General features: G+C 44.2%; 1 protein-coding gene across 1 annotated transcript in view; it reads left to right on the top strand.

The window, feature by feature from the left end:
• LOC124606605 (solute carrier family 22 member 7-like) overlaps nt 1–26755 on the top strand; it is a 148801-nt gene that overhangs the window by 59997 nt on the left and 62049 nt on the right. The window contains exon 4 of the mRNA XM_047138589.1: nt 10164–10321. Coding sequence (XP_046994545.1) covers nt 10164–10321 — 158 coding nt within the window. The remainder of the gene's footprint in view (nt 1–10163; nt 10322–26755) is intronic.

Raw genomic sequence — 26755 nt, 5'->3', positions numbered from 1 at the left:
AAGAGTAAGGGCGAAAGGATACAGCCTTGTCTTACACCCTTAATACGAGCACTTCGTTCTTGATCGTCCACTCTTATTATTCCCTCTTGGTTGTTGTACATATTGTATATGACCTGTCTCTCTCTATAGTTTACCCCTACTTTTTTCAGAATCTCGAACAGCTTGCACCATCTTATATTGTCGAACGCTTTTTCCAGGTCGACAAATCCTATGAAAGTGTCTTGATTTTTCTTTAGCCTTGCTTCCATTATTATCTGTAACGTCAGAATTGCCTCTCTCGTCCCTTTACTTTTCCTAAAGCCAAACTGATCGTCACCCAGCGCATTCTCAATTTTCTTTTCCATTCTTCTGTATATTGTTCCTGTAAGCAGCTTCGATGCATGAACTGTTAAGCTGTTTGTGCGATAATTCTCGCACTTGACAGCTCTTGCCGTCTTCGGAATTGTGTGGATGATGCTTTTCCGAAAGTCAGATGGTATATCGCCAGACTCATATATTCTACACACCAACGTGAACAGTCGTTTTGTTGCCACTCTCCCCAATGATTTTAGAAATTCTGATGGAATGTTATCTATCCCTTCTACCTTATTTGACCGTAAGTCCTCCAAAGCTCTTTTAAATTCCGATTCTAATACTGGATCCCCTACCTCTTCTAAATCGACTCCTGTTTCTTCTTCTATCACATCAGACAAATCTTCACCCTGACAGAGGCTTTCAATGTATTCTTTCCACCTATCTGCTCTCTCCTCTGCATTTAACAGTGGAATTCCCGTTGCACTCTTAATGTTACCACCGTTGCTTTTAATGTCACCAAAGGTTGTTTTGACTTTCCTGTATTCTGAGTCTGTCCTTCCGACAATCATATCTTTTTCGCTGTCTTCACATTTTTCCTGCAGCCATTTCGTCTTAGCTTCCCTGCACTTCCTATTTATTTCATTCCTCAGCGACTTGTATTTCTGTATTCCCAATTTTCCGGGAACATGTTTGTACTTGCTCCTTTCGTCAATCAACTGAAGTATTTCTTCTGTTACCCATGGTTTCTTCGCAGCTACCTTCTTTGTACCTATGTTTTCCCTCCCAACTTCTGTGATGGCCCCTTTTAGAGATGTCCATTCCTCTTAAACTGTACTGCCTACTGCGCTATTCCTTATTGCTGTATCTATAGCGTTAGAGAACTTCAAACGTATCTCGTCATTCCTTAGTATTTCCGTATCCCACTTCATTGCGTATTGATTCTTCCTGACTAATGTCTTGAACTTCAGCCTACTCTTCATCACTACTGTATTGTGATCTGAGTCTATATCTGCTCCTGGGTACGCCTTACAATCCAGTATCTGATTTCGGAATCTCTGGCTGACCATGACGTAATCTAATTGAAATCTTCCCGTATCTTCCGGCCTTTTCCAAGTATACCTCCTCCTCTTGTGATTCTTGAACAGGGTATTCGCTATTACTAGCTGAAACTTGTTACAGAACTCAGTTAACCTTTCTCCTCTTTCATTCCTTGTCCCAAGCCCATATTCTCCTGTAACCTTTTCTTCTACTCCCTCCCCTACAAATGCATTCCAGTCGCCCATGACTATTAGATTTTCGTCCCCCTTAACATACTGCTTTACCCTTTCAATATCCTCATACAATTTCTCTATCTGTTCATCTTCAGCTTGCGACATCGGCATGTATACCTGAACTATCGTTGTTGGTGTTGGTCTGCTGTCGATTCTGATTAGAATAACCCGGTCACTGAACTGTTCACAGTAACACACCCTCTGCCCTACCTTCCTATTCATAACGAATCCTACACCTGTTATACCATTTTCTGCTGCTGTTGATGTTACCCGATACTCATCTAACCAGAAATCCTTGTCTTCCTTCCACTTCACTTCACTGACCCCTACTATATCTAGATTGAGCCTTTGCATTTCCCTTTTCAGATTTTCTAGTTTCCCTACCACGTTCAAGCTTCTGACATTCCACGCCCCGACTCGTAGAACGTTATCCTCTCGTTGATTATTCAATCTTTTTCTCATGGTAACCTCCCCCTTGGCAGCCCCTCCCGGAGATCCGAATGGGGGACTATTCCGGAATCTTTTGCCAATGGAGAGATCATCATGACACTTCTTCAATTACAGGCTACATGTCCTGTGGATACACGTTACGTGTCTTTAATGCAGTGGTTTCCATTGCCTTCTGCATCCTCATGTGGTTGATCATTGTTGATTCTTCCGCCTTTAGGGGCAATTTCCCACCCCTATGACAAGAGAGTGCCCTGAGCCTCTATCCGCTCCTCCGCCCTCTTTGACAAGGCCGTTGGCAGAATGAGGCTGACTTCTTATGCCGGAAGTCTTCGGCTGCCAATGCCGATTATTTATTAAATTTAGGCAGTGGCGGGGATCGAACCCGGGACCGAAGACGATTTGATTATGAATCAAAGACGCTATCCCTAGACCACGGGTCCCTTCCCTTTTTGTGTTATGTTCCGGGTTTCCTGTAGTTACCATTGTGCTCCGGTACGGATAACAGGTGCATCACAGCGTGCAAATTACGATGGCGACTCAAATGAAAACCTTAATATTTTTTTAAATATTATTTATTGTGCAGAAGTGGTACAAAGTTGTATCACTTTTCAACATAATCTCCCCCACGCTCAATGCAAGTCCTCCAGCGCTTACAAAGTGCATAACTTCCTTTAGAAAAAAATTCTTTTGGTAGTCTGCGCAACCACTCATGTACCGCGTGGCGTACCTCTTCATCAGAACGGAACTTCTTTCCCCCCATTGCGTCAATCAGTGTCACTCGGCGGTCTTCCTTCACTATGGCTTCAACTGCTGCAATATCCTGTGGAGTCACAACTCGTTGTGCCTGACCTGGACGAGGAGTATCTTCCACTGAAGTCACACCATTTGCGAACTTCCTACTCCATTTGTAGAATTGCTGCTATGACAAACATGCATTACTGTAGCGAACCTTCATTCGTCGATGAATTTCAATAGGTTTCACACCTTCACTACGCAGAAACCGAATAACAGAACGCTGTTCTTCCCTGGTGCAAGTCGCAAGGGGGGCGGCCATCTTTATCGTGATACTGTGACGGTATGTGTGCATCTGCACTATGCTGCCACCTCCAGGCCAATCTGCACGCTGTTTGTAGCACGCTTACCAACTTACAGGATAACGGCGTGAAATTTTCGATTTGTTATTACAAATTTAAGGTTTTCATTTCACTCACCCTCGTATATGAAGCGACATCTAGAAATGTAACTTCCTGGCAGATTAAAACTGTGTGCCCGACCGAGACTCGAACTCGGGACGTTTGCCTTTCGCGGGCAAGTGCTCTACCAACTGAGCTACCGAAGCATGACTGACGCCCGGTACTCACAGCTTTACTTCTGCCAGTACCTCGTCAAGTTTGGAAGGTAGGAGACGAGGTACTGGCAGAAATAAAGCTGTGAGTACCGGGCATGAGTCGTGCTTGGGTAGCTCAGATGGTAGAGCACTTGCCCGCGAAAGGCAAAGGTCCCGAGTTCGAGTCTCGGTCGGGCACACAGTTCTAATCTGCCAGGAAGTTTCATATCAGCGCACACTCCGCTGTGGAGTGAAAATTTCATTCTAGAAACATCCCCCAGGCGGTGGCTAAGCCATGTCTCCGCAATATCCTTTCTTTCAGGAGTGCTAGTTCTGCAAGGTTCGCAGGAGAGCTTCTGTAAAGTTTGGAAGGTAGGAGACGAGGTACTGGCAGAAGTAAAGCTGTGAGTACCGGGTGTGAGTCGTGCTTCGGTAGCTCAATTGGTAGAGCACTTGCCCACGAAAGCCAAACGTCCCGAGTTCGAGTCTCGGTCGGGCACACAGTTTTAATCTGCCAGGAAGTTTCATATCAGCGCACACTCCATTGCAGAGTGAAAATCTCATTCTGTTCCGGTTGTTGTTTGCAGAGATTTAGTGACAATGTCATTTATCTGACTCGCTTCGGAGTGTAGTGTAGCATTCAATGAAAGCTACTTGATCTGCGATAATAATGTGTAACCTACGTTTTGGAGCCTCTTGTATATACACTGACTTGACACGCACAGATGACAGTAGCATCGCGTATGCAAGGTTTAAAAGGGCAGTACTTTGGTGGAGCTGTCATTTGTTCTCAAGTGATTGTGTGAAAAGTTGTCCGACGTGATTACGGCCTCACGGCGGGAATTAATAGACTTTAAAACAGGAATGGAAGTTGGAGACAGACGCTTGGGTCACTCCATTACGGAAATCGTTAGGGAATACAATATTCCAAGATGCACAGTGCCATAAGTGCGCCGAGAATACCTAATTTCTGACATTATCTCTCAACAAGAACAACGCAGTGGCCAGACGTCCTTCACTTAATGACCGAGAGAAGCGGTGTTTGTGTAGAGTTGCCAGTGCTAAAAGACAAGCAACACTGCGTGAAATAACCACAGAAATCAATGTGGGGCGCACGACGAAAGTACCCGTTGAGACAGTGCGGTGAAATCAGGCAATAATCGGCTAAGGCTGTGTCCTACGTGAGCGACAGAGGCGAGCGACTTCTGGATACGCGACACTCCAGCGACAAGCAGTAACGTTGGGCGACAACCTTGGGTGTCCTGCGTGCGAGCGACCATGTCGCGCTACAAGATGGCTGCTTAGAGCCAACCAGCTGTTTCTATAAAACGGCGTCCCTAAACTGCGGAATACTGCAGCTGGAGAGTAAGGCTACAGAATTAGGTATACTTAAGAAAATAAAGTGAAAAGGAATGCTGTGCATGAAATTTACAAATAGAGGAATCTCCATGGAGAATTTCGTAAGTATCGTCAACTACGAAGATCACCAGACAAGTTCTTGGAATACACGTGAATGAGCAGAGGAGCATTTGACTACTCATCAATAAATTAAATATGAATGTTTCTTTTTACATGATCAAGACCTTTTAACAGCCAATAAATGCGGCCGAATGGCTATTACATGATTAACTACACTAAATTCCAACATAAGTACACAGATTGACACCAGTTAACAACAGCTAGCTGTAGGGGTAGCGTAGACAGTTCATAATCACATGTGAGGAAAAGGTTCTGGGTTCGATACCTGGACGTTTTTATATTTTTACTGATTGAGTTACGATTTTGTATACTATGTTTTATGTATACTGTTTACACTGCATCGCTAAGAATATTTTTAAGGTCTTGCCAAAGAACTTATCTTCACACCTACACCAGTTTACCACACACTTTTAATTCCTAATAAATTACAATGAACCATGAAATTTTAAAGATATTTGATGTTGTGAACGTAATTCATCAGCAGTCAGTGTTAAGGCCAAGCGTTTCAATTACACTAAATAGTTTGTAAAAGTATAGCTTACAAAGTTTTTGAAAAGAAAGTCAAACGTTTTGTGTAATGATTTGTCTAAAAGTATGAAATAAAAAATATTAGAGAAACGTTTGGAGCACCTCGTCTTCTGTTCATGATTTCGAGCATCATTCAAAGGCACGTAGAACGTTTCTCTGACCTAGGCCTACTTATTTCTTTTACATAAATCATTTCATAAAATATTTGACTGATTGCTTCCACTTTTGAATTTCAAGTTTTACTCAGAAAGCATGATCTTACTGACTCCTCGTTTGCCTTCCTAACGTACTTGATTCGAAGGAAGTCTTTTTGACATTTTAATACCGCCCCAATGTGTCTTTTTATGTGCAAAATAGCTAGGTCTTGAACAGATGTCATTTTTGACACTTCATTTATAGTAGCTTTTCGTGAAAGATTTCAATTATTCCTCAGCTTATTAATTAAGTCTTCGTTCATTACCCTGATTATATTCAAGCAGTTAAATATTTTCATGCCAAACTAGACCTCATGCTGGTCACTTTGATACCCCGTTTACCTGTTTCACTCCCTTTGTTTGGCTATGAAAATTTGGACAAAACCTCATGGTGTAAGTTATAGGGAGTCTTGTTTTAGCTCTGCTCACGCGTTTACAAAAACGTATTGAGTGTTAATCATATGATAAAATAGTCCTTTCTGCGTGCTGCCATTTCCAGAATTTGTCGTTTCGATATCTTGGACCTTTTATGAGATACGACGATTTTTACAACCATTAGATTCCCAAAGCGCAGGAAACCAGGGATATAACAACCAATATCTCAAGAATGAAAAGAGGTATCATTGTGGTCTCAACTTTAAACACAATTGAGATGTATTGGTTACATTTCATATGCGATAATGTATGGCCTTAAATGAACTATACGGAAAGTCTACACAATGTGATTCTTACCTCTGCAAATTCTTAAAAATTACGTGCAGCCATGTACTCAATTTCGTGCAGAACAGTAACTATGACGAATAACGAAAATAGATTCTGACCTTTATCATTTAAGGATATCAAGCTATAGGTTGCGGAAGAATCAGATTTTTTCACCGAATAGTTTTCTTAAAATCGGATGATAAGTAATTCATAGCTGCCGTCGCGTCCGCTCGACTGCTTTGCCAAGAAGCCTATCGCTCTGTGTTGCGCGTGCTGCAGTGACACGATTCAAACACGTTTGAATTCAAACGACGCCAGTTGCAGCGGGAGACAGGCAGCGACACAGATGTTGCTCACGTAGGCACTTCCCTAACTATACCTGCTGTTGTGTTTTGTCGCCTTAAGCTGTCGCGTGCTTCTGTCGCTCACGTAGGATGCCCTAAGGCAGCAGACTAGCAATGTGAGAGCCCTTGCTAGCATCACAACATCGCCTCCAGCGCCTCTCCTGGGCAGGTGACCATATTGGTTGAACCCTAGACGAGTGGAAACCCCTGGCTCGGTCAGATGAGTCCTGATTTGGGGTAGTAAGAGCTGATCGTAGCGGTCGAGTGTGCCCGGACCCTACGACCCATAGACCCAATTTGTCAACAATGCACTGTGCAAATGGTAGTGGCTCCATAACGTTATAGGCTGTGTTTATACAGAATGGGCTTGGGACCTCTGGTCCAACTGAACCGATCACTGACTGGATACGGTTATGTTCGTCTACTTGGAGACTATTTGCAGCCATTCGTGTACTTCATGTTCGGAAACAACGATAGAGTTTTTATGGATGGCAATACGTCAGTCGCTGGGAAACAGTTGTCTGTGATTGGCTTGAAGAGCATTCCACACAATTCGAGTGAGTGATTCGTCCACCAAGAGCTTACGACATGAATCCCTTCGAACATTTATGGAACATAATAGAGAGGTCAGTGTGCGTACAAGATCCTGCACCAGCAACACAATTCCATAATTATGGACAGCTATAGAGGCAGCATAGCTCAGTATCTCTGAAGGGGACTTCGAACGACTTGTTGAGTCCATACTGTGTCGAGTTGCACTACTACCCCGGGCTAAAGGAGGTCGGCCACGATATTAGGACGCAAATTGGAGGATACACTGAGATACGTCGCTCAACAAAGTACAAACCGTTATGACGCTGTGCCTGGGAACGAACATCTCGGTAACGGTGAAGCTGGTCTGCTGTTCGCTTGCTACTGTCGTATCTATGGAAAATGGATGAACGACTGTGAAACCACGAGCAGGCGAGAAGGGTTTGAACGTCCATACCTCATTGCAGAACATGAAGGTCGGAGGTTTGCCCATTACGCAGAATGGGCAGCGATCTGTCGCAGATCTGAAGACAGAGCATAATGGTGGTGCAGGCACACTTGTTTCTGAGCATACCGTTTACTGCAAGTTATTGAACCTCCAGCAGACGACCTTGTTGGGTTCCCAAGCTACTCCAAAAATATCGCCAACTTACCGTCCCATGGACGCAGGTCGGTGGAAGCAGTATTATGTTACAGCGGACATTGAACTGGGTTTTCGTCCGTCCTATGGCTCTGTTGAAGGTACCACTGCAGATGTGGATTGTGTGTTTATTGCTGTGGAAGACCTGTATTCCCTCATCTTTAATGTCTTCCCTGACGGCGGCGACATCTTCCACCACGCTAACTGTCCCGTGTTACAAGGCCAGAATCAAGCTGCAGTGGTTTGAGGGGCACGATTGTGAACTCATTTTGATACCTGGGTCACAAAATTAGCACGAGCTCGGTGGAGAATATTTGGTACACTATCGGGCAAATTCATGCCATGCAGAATTGCTGATATATGCGTTCCAAAGAGTGATAATCATACTATTAAACAGGCGGTCATAATGCTTTGGGGCATCCCATCAGCGCAACTGCAGATGTTGACTCCATTGTGTGTTCCGTGTGTTTCTTTGAAATGAAATGAAATGTGCGTGTAGCACTGTTGGACGGAGGTCTCATCCTGGGAAGTTGGCCCGCCAGAGTTCATGTACTTTTTTTTTTTTTCACTCATCTTCCGCGACTCGCACATCACTGATGATGAAATAATTATGAGGGCAACTCACGCACACCCAGTCCCCAGTGGAGGAAATCCCCGACCTGGCCAGGAATCGACACAGGGCCCGTGATCGAGAGACAGCATCGCGAAGCGCAAGCCCGTGAGCTGCTGACCGTATTGTCGAGGACGGATAGTGAGTAAATCGAATAGACTGACAAAGAAGAGATATTAGCGTAATTTTATCGTCAACAGTATCTTGTTTATGAAAAGGGTCACATGCCTCATCCCCTGAACCATTTCAGCTCTTCTTCGTTCTTCACAAACATGTTTTGTCTCATGGATGGCATTTCGTAACTAGGTTTAACACATTCAACTCTGATACCTCTCCTCTTCGACAGCGTAGGTGACCTGATGTTTTGATTGTAAACTTAAAGAGACTCAGAGACTCACATACATATGTCATTTTATACCCCACACATTAGAGATCAGGAAATGGGCTTCGTTTTATGTATATACGTTCGCGTTAGCACTGGTATATTAATGTTGCCAAGAACAAGAAAAAATTCCCCTTCCCCCCACTCTCGAAAAACTTTTATATCATGTCACAAATAAAAACAAAAAAATTAACATCACAACTGCATATTTACTTCATATGCAATGACAAAAAATGATGACTTGTAGTTCACACGTTGTTGTACACGAAGTCAGACACTGCAGTCTTTGTATGACATTCTGGTTTCTTTCGTTATCCGCTTCCCAGACTCTTTCTTTCCTTTGCCAAAGCGACCTTTAAAGTAGCACGTGGCGTTTCCTTTGTTGTTCTGGAAGAAGATGACCAAAATTTCTATCCAGGCTAGAGGCTGCTGTTGGTTCCAGTGATCGAATGTCTGCTCCCGCAGCTAACAAGTCCATACTAACTTCCTTTTTACAAGTTCCACTAGAGGTACCTTCTGCTTGGTGACATCCGTGTACAAAATAAAAGCATTCACAGTAGACGTTAGGGAAACGGGAAAGAAGGGTTTTTTCGCCACTTCAATGTGTTTCTCGCAACTGGGTGGTAGCTGTAAATCTGGTTGACACAGTTTATACCGGCCTTGTCCATGTTGGATTACGATGATGTTTGGCTCTAGCGTTCTTACACTTTTCCAAAAATAAAAAGAAGGGAAAAGGCAGAAACTTTAGCTTCCTTGCTTTCAAGCTCGTTGGAAGACCTTTCTGTTCTTCATTTCTTCACGAGAGTTTACATGCATACTTATGTCGGCTGCATCAAGAAGGCAAAATACGAACGGCCATAGCTATCATAAGTCGAAAGTCTTGGAGCACATGGGAAAGCACACTGCAGCAAATGAAAAAGCTGCGCGCCGGCCGCTGTGGCCGAGAGGTTCTAGGCGCTTCAGTCCGGCACCGCGCTGCTGCTACGGTCGCAGGTTCGAATCCTGCTTTGGGCATGGATGTGTGTGATGTCCTTAGGTCAGTTAGGTTTAAGTAGTTCTAAGTGTAGGGGACGGATGATCTCAGATGTTAAGCCCCATAGTGCTCAGAGCCATTTGAACCATTTGAAAAGCTGCGCCCTTACGGGATACGGGCGCCGTCCACACGGACGACACACGCGCGCCCCTTTGGCATATGGGATTAGAGCCGAAAGTGTTGACAGTCACTCATAAACAGTCTAAGGTCTCGGCTACTCCATTTTCTGCTATTTTCTGTCCCAACTACAAAGCCCATCAACAAATAAATGGAGTATTTCGTTTAATAAGTGGCAGCGCATAATCGTGGGAGTGTATCTGCTAGCTGGACTGCCCAGGACCTCGACACACGGGTTGAGCTGACTCCTGCTGCCGACAGGTACGGCCGACGCCCCCAGCAGCTGCTGTGCCTGTCAGCCCACGTGGTCAGCAGAGTGCTGGTCGTCCTCGCTCCACACGTGCTGCCGCTCTTCATCCTGGCAGCATCCCTCGTGTCAGCCGCAACTGGGCCCATGGTGGAATCGGTCTTGTCTGTTGGTGAGTGTTAGAAAAAGCTGAGTAACTTTCGCAGCAATCTGAGCAGTACCGGGAAACCTTTATAAAAATTGGGGCATTGTACTCACTCCAGAAACTGGGAGAAGCTCTGTATGAACTTCAAATGCCTGAGCAAAAAAATGCAACACTCTCAAGGTCTACGTTCAGCGCAACTATGGTATAATTTGTGCATATTAATGGGGTGTAGTATTAGTGAGTCATCTGTCACGGTATTCGACAATCAGATAGTGCTGAGTTTTGGCTCTTCAGGCAGTAACTGTGCTCAGTTTAGAGCTGAGTAGTGTTCGCAACCTTCTTCATACGGCATAACCACACTCCACCAACGAGTACGTACTCCTTTTGAACGGCTTCAGCCAATTGAACAGTGTCTCATTTTGAGGATGTGGGAAGCTGGATGGACGAGTACATGTACTGCTGGACACTATGGGTACAATGTGCCGATGGTGTGTCGATGGTTTCAACAGTGGGCTGGGCAACATTCCAACGCCTGTAGACCGGGCTTTGTAGCCCTGCACAGGACAGACACAAGACAAAATCGACGCATTACGCGAGCTGCGGTTCAAAACTGTTCAAATGTGTGTGAATTCCTAAACCTCTCGGCACACGGACCGTGCCGTCGAACGTTAATGTCGAGCGAGCGAAGTTCAACGCGCTGCTGAACGCACAGGAACGATGCGACTTCTGCATACGGTTCGTGGGTCCCAACCTGGCATACGTGATCGCAACGCACTCCAACGGCAGTTGAGGGATGTTTCTAGTTCGCAAATCACACTGTTTACTCAACGGGCACGCGTAAAATTCCCACGTTAGCTCTATTAAAACGCACATTTCCTCCATCGTCCACGAAAAGGAAAATACCGTGTCCAATCAATAAAGACACAGGCTTATATAAGTTCCATTACAAACAGTGCGGTACAAATTTGGAATACTTCTCCGCATAAGATAAACATTATTTCATCATTCCCACATTTCAGTAAAATCCCAAGGTCAGTCTTAGTTGATCACTGTTCCTACCCAGTAGCAGAATCCTTGCAACATGTGAATTACGAAGAGTAAAAGAAAAGGGTGAACTTATATTTACATAACATCAAATATTATAGCATATACTTGTATTAAACTAATAATAAATTATCAGAACCTAATAAAAATGCTAATGTTAGGAAAAAAAAAAAACTAGGTAAGGTTTGGACGCGAACCACAGCCCGAATTACGAACTTATTACTGGAGAGTGACGCTATTCACTACGCTAAACCAACAAGACACAGTTACTATCTAATCTTATTATGTTAAGCGTTAATCGTTGATAATTATGTTGTTAATTGAAATTTAATTATAACAAATTGTACCAAGAGCAATGCGGTTTGGGTGGATCTTCAGTGTGCCGCTGCCTTCAAATAGCCTACTCTCATAAAACGCAAGTTATAATAATTCTGAAACTTCCTGGCAGATGAAAACTGTGAGCCGGACCGAGACTCGAACTACGAGGTACTGGCAGAAGTAAAGCTGTGAGGACGGGGCGTGAGTCATGCTTGGGTAGCTCAGTTGGTAGAGTACTTGCCCGTGAAAGGCAAAGGTCCCGAGTTCGAGTCTCGGTCTGGCATGTTCTCATTATTTTATTGCAACGAATCACACAGTTAACAATGGGTTTTCCAGTGATTTTGAATTTATCGGTGCACAGAAACGGCATATATACATACAGGCTTGAAATGAATGCCAATATGGCGGCCACAACTCTGTACTGAATGGAGACGGCGTGCATGTGATGTAGGTGGCGTTGTGCCATCTCATTGGTCAACGCTCAGACGCACGCTCAGAACATCTGACATGCCAGATATTTCTCTGCACATTCGGAAAGACTCCCGAACGTGCTATTATACGCTATGACGTCAGAAATTCGGCACACTCAACGCTCAACGTTCGGATGCACGGTCCGTGTGCCGACAGCTTAAGGGACGAGACTGCTGAGGTCATCGGTCCCTAGACTTACACACTACTTGAAACTAACTTACGGTAGGGGCAAAATCGAGGCACATGTAGTGCTGGTGTGTCCTGAGGGCTTAGTGGCAACCGTCTACTTGCAGCAGGATTAAGGTCACAGTTGCCTGTAGCCAGGCTACCACTGACACCATGACACTCCAAGCACGGCTAGTCTTGTGTCCTGGAAGAGTTAACTGGAGAGATGATTGGCACTCTGTCCGCCCCCAGTAGCTGAATGGTCAGCGTGACGGGTTGTCAGTCATCTGGGCCCGGGTTCGATTCCCAGCTGGGCCAGGAATTTTCTCCAACCAGGGGCTGGGTGTTGTGCTGTCCTCGTCATCATCCTCACCGACTGCAGGTCGCCGAAGTGGCGTCAGATTGAAAGACCGGCACCTGGGGGACGGTCTGCCTGACGGGGGGCCCTAGACATACCATTAAATATATTACATAAAATAAATTGGCACTCTGTTGTCTTTAACGATGAGAATAGGTACTGACTGCATGTGGGTGATGGAGTATGGCATAGACCTGGTTAGCTGCCTATTTCTGAGTGCATTCGACCATGACACACAGGTCCTATTCCAGACTTCGTGGTGTGGTGGACACTAGTAAAGCCCGCGGTCACACTTGTTGTTTCTGCAGGGTAAAGTAACCATTGTCCGCTACACTAGACAGGCTACTATTCATGTGCTACTGCCATTTCCTCGACAGAATGGTGGTGTGGTTTTCCAGCAGGACAATGCACGGCCACATACGGCTGCTGTGGAGCAACGTGCTTCTAGTGGTGTGAAACAACTCTGGCCAGCAAGGTTACCAGATCTGTCGCCAGCTGAGCATGTAAGGACCATACTGGAACTTATTCGTTCTGCAGGGACAGCTAGAACTATTGCCAAACTGCAACAAAAGGCGCAAAATGCTAGATGCAGTCTGTCGCTGGACACTATTCAACACCTTAATGATCGTTTGCATGCGAGAATACACGGTTGCATTGCCACCAGAGGGTGTAAACTGTGTACTGACGCAACTGTATGTACACCCTTTATTGTGTTATGTGTGTTTCATTTGGTCTGAATTTGTTACCATATTGGCACACAGTCCAACAATGGTGAACTACCTGTCACCTCACTTGTGAATAAAATGACCTTGTCCTTGACACTGCTGCATTATTTCCGCAAGGGGATATTCGAAAATACTTTATGAAAGAACCTTTTATATAGCTCTCCAGTCAGAATCCCAAAATATTTTTTGAAAATATACTTCATCTTCTTCTACACACGTACATACTCATCAGATAATGTTCTGTCAGATCTACTCAAACAGCAACAAATGGCGTTGAATTGTTTTAACGGTTTCAGTAACGCGTTTGAGAAGCATCTCTATATTAGGTACGTCTGGTGCAAAAACCAGATGTACCTGGGGCCCCACAGCAAATAAAACACCTAAAAATAGTTCTGCATCACCTAAACCTGTGTTAATGTCTATGGATTTACTTTCTACGAGATCAGTGAATAAAAGAATAAACCTTATGAACCAAAAATTCTAACTTTGGAGTGCACTGCAAACGTAACAGCAGTGAAAATAAAGGCAATCTGTATGACAGTAACACATTTGCACATCAGTGAAGTCAAAGTCTATTACTGAGTAACAGTCAATGTTTTGATGTTCGAACACATGCATTGTAACACGCTTGGTATGCTATCTACATCTACATGTCACATCTACATCTACATTTATACTCCGCAAGCCACCCAACGGTGTGTGGCGGAGGGCACTTTACGTGCCACTGTCATTACCTCCCTTTCCTGTTCCAGTCGCGTATGGTTCGCGGGAAGAACGACTGCCGGAAAGCCTCCGTGCGCGCTCTAATCTCTCTAATTTTACATTCGTGATCTCCTCGGGAGGTATAAGTAGGGGAAGCAATATATTCGATACCTCATCCAGAAACGCACCCTCTCGAAACCTGGACAGCAAGCTACAACGCGATGCAGAGCGCCTCTCTTGCAGAGTCTGCCACTTCAGTTTGCTAAACATCTCCGTAACCCTATCACGCTTACCAAATAACCCTGTGACGAAACACGCCGCCCTTCTTTGGATCTTTTCTATCTCCTCTGTCAACCCGACCTGGTACGAATCCCACATCGATGAGCATTACTCAAGTATAGATCGAACGACTGTTTTGTAAGCCACCTGCTTTGTTGATGGACTACATTTTCTAAGCACTCTCCCAATGAATCTCAACCTGGTACCCGCCTTACCAACAATTAATTTTATATGATCATTCCACTTCAAATCGTTCCGCACGCATACTCCCAGATATTTTACAGAAGTAACTGCTACCAGTGTTTGTTCCGCTATCATATAATCATACAATAAAGGATCCTTCTTTATATGTATTCGCAATACATTACATTTGTCTATGTTAAGGGTCAGTTGTCACTCCTTGCACCAAGTGCCTATCCGCTGCAGATCTTCCTGCATTTCGCTGCAATTTTCTAATGCTGCAACTTCTCTGTATACTACAGCATCATCCGGGAAAAGCCGCATGGATCTTCCGACACTATCTACTAGGTCATTCATATATATACCATCGAAGTGTCTGACTCTTCGACTGCCACCTCGGGTATGCGTTTCTCTTTGCATAAAGCCAACACAAAAACTAGTGTTCTTCCGTTCACCTAAATTTGCGGCGTAAAATATTTACAGAGTAAGGTTACCTGTCACACGATGGGGAAGTGGTCGCACAGCTTCATACTCACATTTAACCCCTTCATTTGCCTACTCCGCGACGGAGGTCAGAACCCCGACGCTTTGAAATTTAGCTGTTTTCTCGTTGGTGTCTGAGGAAAACATTGCAGACACATCGCTGTTCAGAATCGACACGGGTAGACAGTTCGTAGTGCGATGAACAATAGGACGACGGTCTTGACGATTCTGACACTGCTGAAGTTCCCCGAGATGACTCAACCCTTCGCTAAGGACACCACGGCCAGCAAGCTTACGGGACGTCATCGCACAAGCGCGACTGCAGCTTTTGCCCTGACTTCGCACTGCATCCAGGATGTCGACCAAATCATTCGTGACGACAGCGAGGTAGTAACAAACGAACTGTGTCGCCAATTGTCTATCGCTAAATCTGCGTGATAGGCATTACTGAAAGACTGGGCTTCTCCATGAGTTTTGTGCGTTGGGTAGGAAAATATTGTCCGACCAGAATAAAGAAACGAGGAAACCAATTTCATCCAGTCTGTTGCAGCATCAGGCTTACGTCTGTTCAGGCCATTCATCGTGTCTGTCACTTTGAAAATGAGTAGGCTGAAATGCCTGGGCTAGCAGCGCAGAGAGGATTAGGTTGTGGAAAGCGGCCATAATGAGTTCTTGTCAGTTGCACTCAACACACAAACTTTATTTATCAACACACAATATTACAACAAGGATGCAAAACACTCAAAACTTTAATCGACCTCCTTTGATTAACTTTAGATCGGCTGAAGGCCGCATTCAAAATCCAAGACTCAAGGCTTAAGCAAAATTGAAATACAAGGTTCTTCTGGAGGTTTCACCCACGAATATTTTCTAACTCTTCAGTCTAATCGGCTCAAGTCCTTAGCAATTTAATTGTAATGGAACTTGGCTGAAGACCAGCTATTAGTCAATAATTTAACGAGTTAGGACTAGAAAGAAGAATTTCAATTTAAAAGGCAGAAGGCCTTATCTTAAAACATTAGATGCAAAATTCGGCTGAAGGCCCCACATAAACGAATAACAATCTTAGGAACATCAATTTAAGAGATATTAAACTCGGCTGAAGGCCGCGCATCAACAAAATAAGGCCTTGAAACATTTCATTCAAAATTCGGCTGAAGGCCGCATGTGAAGGAATAACAATTTTATGCCAAAAGGGCAAGACAGGAACAGTGATTCAGGATATATTAAAACTGGGCTGAAGGCCACAAATCAACCAAATAACTAAAACTGAAACAGGGAAGTTACTATGTAACAGACACGGAACAACACTCAGAAGTTTCCACGGGTCGGCCTGGAATTGTAACACTAACACCCGCTTAGGCGAGACAGGCAGCCTGGCCAACAATCTCTTAATCGGAAAGCAACCCAACCGGCGAACCAACCAGCTACCTGATTTCGGTCACCAGACCAACGGAACTACAAAGAAAATGCCAGCGAGGCGAAGAGACTAGTAACACTCGTCTTCAAATATTGGTGTGTTAATAAGCCAAGGTACAATAGCTACTGACATACATGAACATCGCAACGGCTGTGGAAGTACACACCGTGGCGAAGAGCATCAACACGGTAAGGAAACACACTCGCAGCGCTGCCGCAGCCGACCAACTGGCTACTGCAGTACGCAGACAGCATTACAGCATTTAAAGCATCGCTCAGTCGAACTGACACAGGGCACACAGTGTCCCACGAAACAATGCCAGTAGAAACTCGAACACTGGTAAGACGAATCACTGATGAACAACTAGAACAAATCACAGGCGGACACAAACACACAAACCGAAAGACGCGAAAGACGGTCGGTGACGAAACACACGTCGTCTGACCTGACGACCGAGGAACATCCAACAGCCACTCAAACCACGTGTGTCAGCAACCATGGAGGTAAGAATAAGGGGAGATGGCGCTACGTATCCCAGCCGTACTACGTTTTGAAGGCGTGGGGGCGTGGCTCGCTGCCATGAGACTCTTGACCAAAACATTGCCAGTGTGCTATAGCGCTGCGTGTATTACAGTCGCTAATGGCACCATATACGCATGTAACGTCATCAGATTGGTTGTTTCAAAGTTTTTGTTTAAAGTAAAATCTCGTAAAGACGAAATTCCGCGTTTCTTCCGATTAAAAATAGTTTTTAATGTAATATTACGAATAGCTAGTCTTCAATGTAAACGATACAATTTTGTTAATTCAGTAATAGACGTGTATCACAAACTAAATAATAGAAACTGAAAACTAAGTTAGCTATACCCTCCCTCCAAAGCTCCATAAATACATCTTGTTTGTAATACGTACTGGGACATTTCAGTTACGTTACACTACTGGGAAACACTTCATTACCACCAATATTTACTGAAATACGGTACATAGAATGGCAAATCTAGACAGTGTCCTGTTTAGGCCTATACTTTACGCCAGTTAATGTAGTGTTAGCTTTTAATTTGGTACATGATGAAGACAAAGTGAGTTACTCAACACTTCGATTATCGACGATACGTACGTATTATACTGAAACGTGAACTTGAAAACAAAGAATTTAATTCTTTGAATTAGCATACCTTTTGCAAATGTTTTGGGTGTGTAGGGAAAACTGATGGTACAGCTTTTCTCGGAGCCTTACTGTTGAAAGGGAAGTTCGGTCTATGTCCTCTTCTCGGAAATGCTGAGAACATATAGTGCTCCATTTAGACGCACGCCAATTCTTCCTCCTCCCGGCATTCTCCCACAGAGCTTTCCGACTTTCATTTTTAGGAAATCTAAAATCATACAGGAGAAAAACAGGCTATACTACAAGTACCGATGTAGCACACGTTCATTCACAATCAAGTTGTAAAATCACACTTAACGAGACAACTTACACATGAAATGTTAATCCCTTCGATTTCGCACCACAATCAGAACGATTCGTACATCCGAACACCACACAAGTCACCATAATAGCGCAAAATCCTTCCAAAAGCGAGCGACAAGCCTATGCACACAAGCTTACAGCAGCAATGTTTTGGTCGGATTGAGATGGCTACCCTCGGCTTCACATAGCTTCACAGCTGTGACGTCACGGCATCTCCCTCTATTCTTACCTCCATCTCAGCAACGGTCGGACGAGTCTTGACTATCCGGAGCTCACTGCAGCTCCAACCCGACTCAACCCGCTGTCCAGACGGAACTGGGAGATACGGCAATCCGGGCACGCTGGCTCGGACCCAATCACGCAGAGGTAACTCTCGCCCGTTGGCCATGACGTCTCCGCACAAGAAGGAGCCGAGCCACGTCCTGCAAGATGATCCACTGACGAGGTCCAGAAACGGTCAAAAGACTAAACACGCGCCGCCCAAAGACGCGACCAACTGAACGACCGATCGACGGTCGCTCCCGCTGCCATCTCTGTCCGTCAGACCGACACCCCCGGGATAACAAGGCCGCCCAGCAGTGTTAGTGACGTCACACTAAGCGGCCCATAGCCGACGCAGCGGTCCACGGACACCTCCGTACAGACGCCCCTGATGCTAACGATCTGCTGTCCGTCATACAGAAAGGAGCGAACTATAATTCGAACCAAAGACCACATTATATACATTCTTGTAAACAGCATAAAGGTTCATAACGAAATACCGATTACATATACGGGCAGGAATAGGTTTATTCGATTGAGGAACTTTGCCACTATTTTATAACTGTCAGAACACTATTTAGCTTTAAAACTCGCATACAGGTGGTGACAAACGCCAACTGACAGCAGGACTTAACATTTTCAAGCTATTAAACTCAAAGTAAATTATCTTAAACACTGTCATACATAGCAAAACCCTCACAACTTTCGTTTACAATAAGGTAACAAGAGTTCGCGTTATCTCATAAAACACATGACTATTGTGAATTTACTCATGTGTTCATGGTGACAGCTCTTTTCAAGAATTTTTACAAGTGTATCCCCAGTAATAAAGAATGTAAACAAAAGATAGATATCAAATATTCTCCTTTTAACATAGACATCACTGAACACAAGATTCTTTCTTGCACTGTGATACTAAGGGACTGCTCTTTCCTTTAAGAAAAGCCTGACAATTTGAAGTTCACTCTGCTATTGTAGATACACTTCTTGAAACAATATTAAAAATGTTATGAAAGGTAAGGAAATGAGAAACAACCAAGTGCATTACATGTAAGAATGTGAGCAAAAGGCTGAAGCTCTCTTTACTTACCATTTTCAATCTCTCTACAACTTATTTCCTTTTCCACGTAGAAATCACCAACTGCAAGTCTCATTATTGCTGTCTGTTACTAACAAAGTGCTTTTCTATTTAGAAAACCTGACAATTTGATGTTCATTCTGGTACTAAAGATAAACACTTTTCAGAGGAGTTCTAGAACCTATTCCTGTCCGTATATGTAATCGGTGTTTCGTTATGAACCTTTATTCTGTTTACAAGAATATATATAATTTGGTCTTTGGTTCGAATCATAGTTCACTCCTTTCTGTATGACGGACAGAAGATCGTCAGCATCAGGGGCGTCTGTACGGAGGTGTCCGTGGACTGCTGCGTCGGCTATGGGCCGCTTAGTGTGACGTCACTAGCACTGCTCGTCGTCCTTGTTATCCCGGGGTTGTCGGTCAGACAGTTCATCCTGTGTCGCGAACGGTCGGCGAGTATTGGCTGTCCGCGCCTCCCTAGCGCTCCGTCCCCGACTGCTGCTACGTCCCGACTGCACTTCTGCCGCGTTCCAACTACAACCGCTCCAGGTCCGATCTCACCTCACGACACACGACGACCGGTAAGTAATAGCCGTCCAGCAAAGATAATACGGCAGGGCTAATATCGATACGGGCAGGCAAGACAGCTATTCAGTGACACCAGCAATTCAAATTTAAAATGACGAGGCGGCCGTACGGTAAAACAACATGTTACATAACAGATGGCACGAACACGAGCCACGCACGGCTCATAGACCTTGAGAAATTCTGTACACCAGTGGCGGAGGAAAGATGTGTACGATGCTTACCGTCCAGGTACTCATGGTCTTGTTTAAGGTGGAGAAAAACTGTGTAGAAAGATAGTGATTAAAATTAATCGCAAATGTCTTAGCAGTTGTTGTTGTTGTTGTTGTCTTCAGTCCTGAGACTGGTTTGATGCAGCCCTCCATGCTACTCTATCCTGTGCAAGCTTCTTCATCTCCCAGTACCTACTGCAACCTACATCCTTCTGAATCTGCTTAGTGTATTCATCTCTTCGTCTCCCTCTACGATTTTTACCCTCCACGCTGCCCTCCAATGCTAAATTTGTGATCCCTTGATGCCTCAGAACATGTCCTACCAACCGGTCCCTTCTTCTTGTCAATTTGTGCCACAAACTCCTCTTCTCCCCTATTCTATTCAATACCTTCTCATTAGTTACGTGATCTACCCATCTAATCTCCAGCATTCTTCTGTAGTACCACATTTCGAAAGCTGCTATTCTCTTCTTGTCCAAACTATTTATCGTCCATGTTTCACTTCCATACATGGCTACACTCCATACAAATACTTTCAGAAACGACTTCCTGACACTTGAATCTATACGCGAAGTTAACAAATTCCTCTTCTTCAGAAACGATTTCCTTGCCATTCAGTCTACATTTGATATCCTCTCTACTTCGACCATCATCAGTTATTTTGCTCCCCAAATAGCAAAACTCCTTTACTACTTTGTCTCATTTCCTAACCTAATTCCCTCAGCATCACCCGACTTAATTCGACTACATTCCATGATCCTCGTTTTGCTTTTGTTGATGTTCATCTTATATCCTCCTTTCAAGACACTGTCCATTCCGTTCAACTGCTATTCCAAGTCCTTTGCTGTCTCTGACAGAATTACAATGTCATCGGCAAACCTCAAAGTTTTTATTTTTTCTCCATGGATTTTAATACTTACTCCAAACATTTCTTTTGTTTCCTTTACTGCTTGCTCAATATACAGATTGAATAACATCGGGGAGAGGCTACAACCCTGTCTCACTCCCTTCCCCACCACTGCTTCCCTATCATGCCCCTCGACCCTTATAACTGCCATCTGGTTTCTGTACAAATTGTAAATAGCCTTTCGCTCCCTGTATTTCATCCCTGTCACCTTTAGAATTTGAAAGGGAGTATTCCAGTCAACATTGTCAGTCTTAGCAGTTACCTTACCCTTTGTATATGACATTTGTATTTCTTGCAAAATAAAAAAAGTAGAAGGTATTAAGGTAAGCTGATATTTGAATCACTTCATTGTTTGTGTTGACATGCAGCTAACTTCATTGCTTGTGTTGGCATGCGACCAACTTCGTTGCTTGTCTTAACATGCGACTAACTGCATTGCTCCACTACAATCAGGCACTTTGCATCAACTGTTTATTGGTCATCACAGACTGTGCAGGCACACAGCATTAACTCCTTACAGTGTACATCACGGACTCGGTTTCCAGTACAGTACAGTGGAAGTGCTCTCAGATGCGGAGCTGGCAGATGTCCATTTTCTGTACTGATCAGCAGATGGTAATGGCCGTGGCGATCAACGTTTGTATCGGGAAAAATTCCCAGAACGACGGTGCCTCGCCAGAAGGACCTCTCAATCAATTGGTCTTCGTCTTAGATCGCGTCCTACGTAAGCGACAGAGGCAACGACAGTTCGCTACAGCTTCAGACGACAAAACACAGTTGCAGATATATAGTTATGGAAGTGTCCTAGGTGATTGACATCCGTGGCGCTGCCTATCCTCTGCTACAACGGGCGACCTTTGAATTCGATCGTGTTTGAGTCTTGTCACTGCAGCTCACTCAACAGTGAAAGCGACAGCTACGAGCTTTGATTTTTCCGCAACTTACAGCTTTAAATCTTCGCTCGGTGGAGGACTGAAATTGTTATCATTATTCGTCATAGACACTGTGCTGAACGAAACTAAATAAATCACTGCACGAAACTTTTAAGAGTTTGCAAAGGTAAAATTGCATTGCGTAGATTTTTCGTGTAGTTCATTTTAGGCCATACGTTACTGTGTATGGAATGAAATGATCGGATGACATTGTTGGACGGGAGGCCCCATTCGGGGGAGTTCGGCTGCCGTGTTGCAAGTCCTTTTTAGGTGACGCCACAACGGCGACTTCCGAGACAATGATTATGAAAATGATGATGAAAGAATGAAAGACACACACCTAGTCCCCTGCCGGAAATCGAACCCGGGCCCCTAGCGTAGTAGGCGGTAACGTTACCGCTACATTACGGAGGCGGACTGTGTATGAAATGTAGCCAACATATGAAAATTGTATTTAAAGTTGAGAGCGGAATGATATGTTTTCATTCTTGTGATAATGGTTGTTATATCCGCGGACGGGTCGATCGCATGGGACCCGAATTGCCTCGTGCGTATTGAGAGTCAAGTGGCTGTAGAAATTTTCGTATTTCAGAAACGGTTTAAGATATCGAAACGAGATTGTTTGGAAATGAGGAGCACGCAGAAAAGGATATATTTTGTCGTATGTTTACCACCCGAAACGTTTTGGCCAAATGTTTGACCGGAACTAAAACAAGACTCCCTATATATTACAACAATGAGTTTTTGTTCGAATTTTCACAGCCAAACAAACAGTGAGAAATGGGCAAATGTGGTATCAAAATGACCAGAGTGCTCTATGGCTCTGAGCACTATGGGACTCAACTTCTGAGGTCATCAGTCCCCTAGAACTTAGAACTAGTTAAACCTAACTAACCTAAGGACATCACACACACCCATGCCCGAGGCAGGATTCGAACCTGCGACCGTAGCGGTCTCGCGGTTCCAGACTGCAGCGCCTAGAACCGCGCGGCCACTACGGCCGGCACCAGAGTGCTGTTTAATATTGTAAGTACCGGGTGATCAAAAAGTCAGTATAAATTTGAAAACTGAATAAATCACGGAATAATGTAGATAGAGAGATACAAATTGTCACGCATGCTTAGAATGACATGGGGTTTTATTAGAACCAAAAAAATACAAACGTTCAAAAAATGTCCGACAGATGGCGCTTCATCTGATCACAATAGCAATAATTAGCATAACAAAGTAAGACAAAGCAAAGATGAAGTTCTTTACAGTAAATGCTCAATATGTCCACCATAATTCCTCAACAATAGCTGTAGTCAAGAAACAATGTTGTGAACAGCACTGTAAAGCATGTCCGGAGTTATAGTGAGGCATTGGCGTCGGATGTTGTCTTTCAGCATCCCTAGAGATGTCGGTCGATCACGCTACACTTGCGACTTCAGGTAACCCCAAAGCCAATAATCGCACGGACTGAGGTCTGGGGACATGGGAGGCCACGCATGATGAAAGTGGCGGCTGAGCACACGATCATCACCAAACGACGCGGCGTGCAAGAGATCTTTCACGCGTCTAGCAATATGAGGCGGGTTTTTTTTTTTTTTGTTCTAATAAAACCCCATGTCATTCCAAGCAATTTTTACCTCTCTATCTACATTATTCCGTGGTTTATTAAGTTTTTAAATTTATACTGACTTTTTGATCACCAGGTAAATACTTAATTGCTTAAAAGTTATCAGGGTAATTAAGGAAAACTTAATTACATTAAGGAAAACTTGAAATATTTCACGAACAGCTGCTGCATCTAGCTATGTAAATGAAATGTCAAAACGTTCATCTCTTCAAGGCCTAGCTGTCCTGCGTATAAAAAGATACATTGGTGTTATATGTAACTGTCAAAAAGGCTTCCAAGTACTAATTTTGGGAATTTAGAGAACAGAAGACGCTAGGAATGTAAATAACGTATCAACAAGATCATGCTTTCTGAATAAAACTTTAAAATAAAAAAGTGAAAGAGATTGGTCAACGGTTTTGTGGAAGGATTTGTCTAAAAGAAATAAAATAGAGCAGACAAAATATTTGACATGCCTTTGAATGATACTCGATATCATGTACAGAATGGGGTGCATCAAATATTTCTCAAGTATGTCTTACTAATTACTTTTAAACAAATAATTTCACAAAACTTTTGACTCTTTTCAAAAATTTTGTGTGCTTTACTTATGCAGACTATTTAGGTTCATTGAAACGCTATGCTTTGACACTGACTTGGCAAAATGCAGTGTTGACAGTATAGATGAAACTGAGTACACAGAATTGATGACAGGACTGCAACCAAGTCGGTTAAAATGTAGTAAGCAACCAGGTCGAACCCAGGACGGTAAGTATCGCTGATCCACGACGCTACTGTTACACCACATACGCCTCCTGCATTTAGGGTTGCTTTTCCTGTATTAACTATTTAATCGTTCTTCCGCACTTATCGGCTGTTGAAGGATTAGGTTATGTAAGAAATGTTCGTTTTTAAGTCATTCATGAGATAGTTGAATGGCCCCCGCTGATCCACGTATTTTCGTAGAATTTGTCTTACGATCTTCGTAGTTGATGATATAAATTACGCATCTCTCCATGAAGATTTCTCCCTTCTTAAATTTGATGCACAGCGCTCCTTTAATCGCCTTATCTTCCCAAGTAAAACTAGTTTTGCTGCCTTACCCTCGAGCTACAGTATTGTACGGTTTAGAGGCGCCGTTTTATAGAAACAGTTGGTCGACTGTGGTAGCCATCTTGTAGCAGGAATTCGTCGCTCGCACGCAGGACGCCCGATGCTGCAGCTTGTTCCTGGAGTGTCGCTTAACCAGAGGTCACTCGCTGTCGGTCGCTTCCGACGCTTATGCAGGATGCGGCATTAGGGAGCATGGCACGTTTACGCCCACTCCTCGCGACGGGGGTAGACCTAGAAGGACGAGGGCACCTCAACTGGAGGAAGAACTTCTTGATGACAGAAGTGTCCGCGTAAGACAGTAGTTGCAACAAGGAATGCTGACGACGTGATGGAGTGGAGAGTGCTACATGAGAATCTACTGTGTCGGTACAAAGTACAGCGTGGGCTGGCAGCATCAGCAGCTGATTTTCCTCCGCAGTACACTTTTGCAAGTTGTTCGTTCAACAGTGTGTCAACGCTCGCCTTAGTGCTAATGTGTTGTTCACGGATGAGGCTTCGTTTCAATGAGATCGGATTGTAAATTCCCGCAATCAGCACGTATTGGCTGTCGAGAATTCTTCCCCAACTGTGCAGTTAACGGTATCGGGTACGATTTAAGGTAAACAGCTGGGCCGATATTGTTGGTGATTGTTGTGTAGCGCCTCATGTACAGGGTTATTACAAATGATTGAAGCGATTTCACAGCTCCACAATAACTTTATTATTTGAGATATTTTCACAATGCTTTGCACACACATACAGAAACTCAAAAAGTTTTTTTAGGCATTCACAAATGTTCGATATGTGCCCCTTTAGTGATTCGGCAGACATCAAGCCGATAATCAAGTTCCTCCTACACTCGACGCAGCATGTCCCCATCAATGAGTTCGAAAGCATCGTTGATGCGAGCTCGCAGTTCTGGCACGTTTCTTGCTAGACGAGGTTTAAACACTGAATCTTTCACATAACCCCACAGAAAGAAATCGCATGGGGTTAAGTCGGGAGAGCGTGGAGGCCACGACATGGATTGCTGATCATGATCTCCACCACGACCGATCCATCGGTTTTCCAATCTCCTGTTTAAGAAATGCCGAACATCATGACGGAAGTGCGGTGGAGCACCATCCTGTTGAAAGATGAAAGTCGGCGCTGTCGGTCTCCAGTTGTGGCATGAGCCAATTTTCCAGCATGTCCAAATACACGTGTCCTGTAACGTTTTTTTCGCAGAAGAAAAAGGGGCCGTAAACTTTAAACCGTGAGATTGCACAAAACACGTTAACTTTTGGTGAATTGCGAATTTGCTACACGAATGCGTGAGGATTCTCTACCACCCAGATTCGCACATTGTGTCTGTTCACTTCACCATTAAGAAAAAATGTTGCTTCATCACTGAAAACAAGTTTCGCACATCCTCTTTCATGAGCTGTTGCAACCGCGCCGAAAATTCAAAGCGTTTGACTTTGTCATCGGGTGTCAGGGCTTGTAGCAATTGTAAACGGTAAGGCTTCTGCTTTAGCCTTTCCGTAAGATTTTCCAAACCGTCGGCTGTGGTACGTTTAGCTCCCTGCTTGCTTTATTCGTCGACCTCCGCGGGCTACGCGTGAAACTTGCCCGCACGCGGTCAACCGTTTCTTCGCTCACTGCAGGCCGACCCGTTGATTTCCCCTTACAGAGGCATGCAGAAGCTTTGAACTGCGCATACCATCGCCGAATGGAGTTAGCAGTTGGTGGATCTTTGTTGAACTTGGTCCTGAAGTGTCGTTGCACTGTTATGACTGACTGATGTGAGTGCATTTCAAGCACGACATACGCTTTCTCGGCTCCTGTCGCCATTTTGTCTCACTGCGCTCTCGAGCGCTCTGGCGGCAGAAACCTGAAGTGCGGCTTCAGCCAGACAAAACTTTATGAGTTTTTCTACGTATCTGTAGTGTGTCGTGACCATATGTCAATGAATGGAGCTACAGTGAATTTATGAAATCGCTTCAATCATTTGTAATAGCCCTGTACTTCCACCCAGACTCGACGGAGCAAGTTCCCGTGCTTTCTTAGAGAACACACTATCTGCTCTGCTAGAACATGTGTCTCTACGAGTGCGACAAACCATGTGCTTCACGCGCGATTGAGTTCCTTCTCATTTCACTGTTAATGTTCTAAATAACAGATTACGTGACATATGGATAGG

Source organism: Schistocerca americana, chromosome 3, assembly GCF_021461395.2.
Source record: "Schistocerca americana isolate TAMUIC-IGC-003095 chromosome 3, iqSchAmer2.1, whole genome shotgun sequence".
NCBI classification, from domain to species: Eukaryota; Metazoa; Arthropoda; class Insecta; order Orthoptera; family Acrididae; genus Schistocerca; species Schistocerca americana.
The sequence above is the reverse complement of the archived record's forward strand: the minus strand, read 5'-3'. Positions and strand labels throughout refer to the sequence as shown.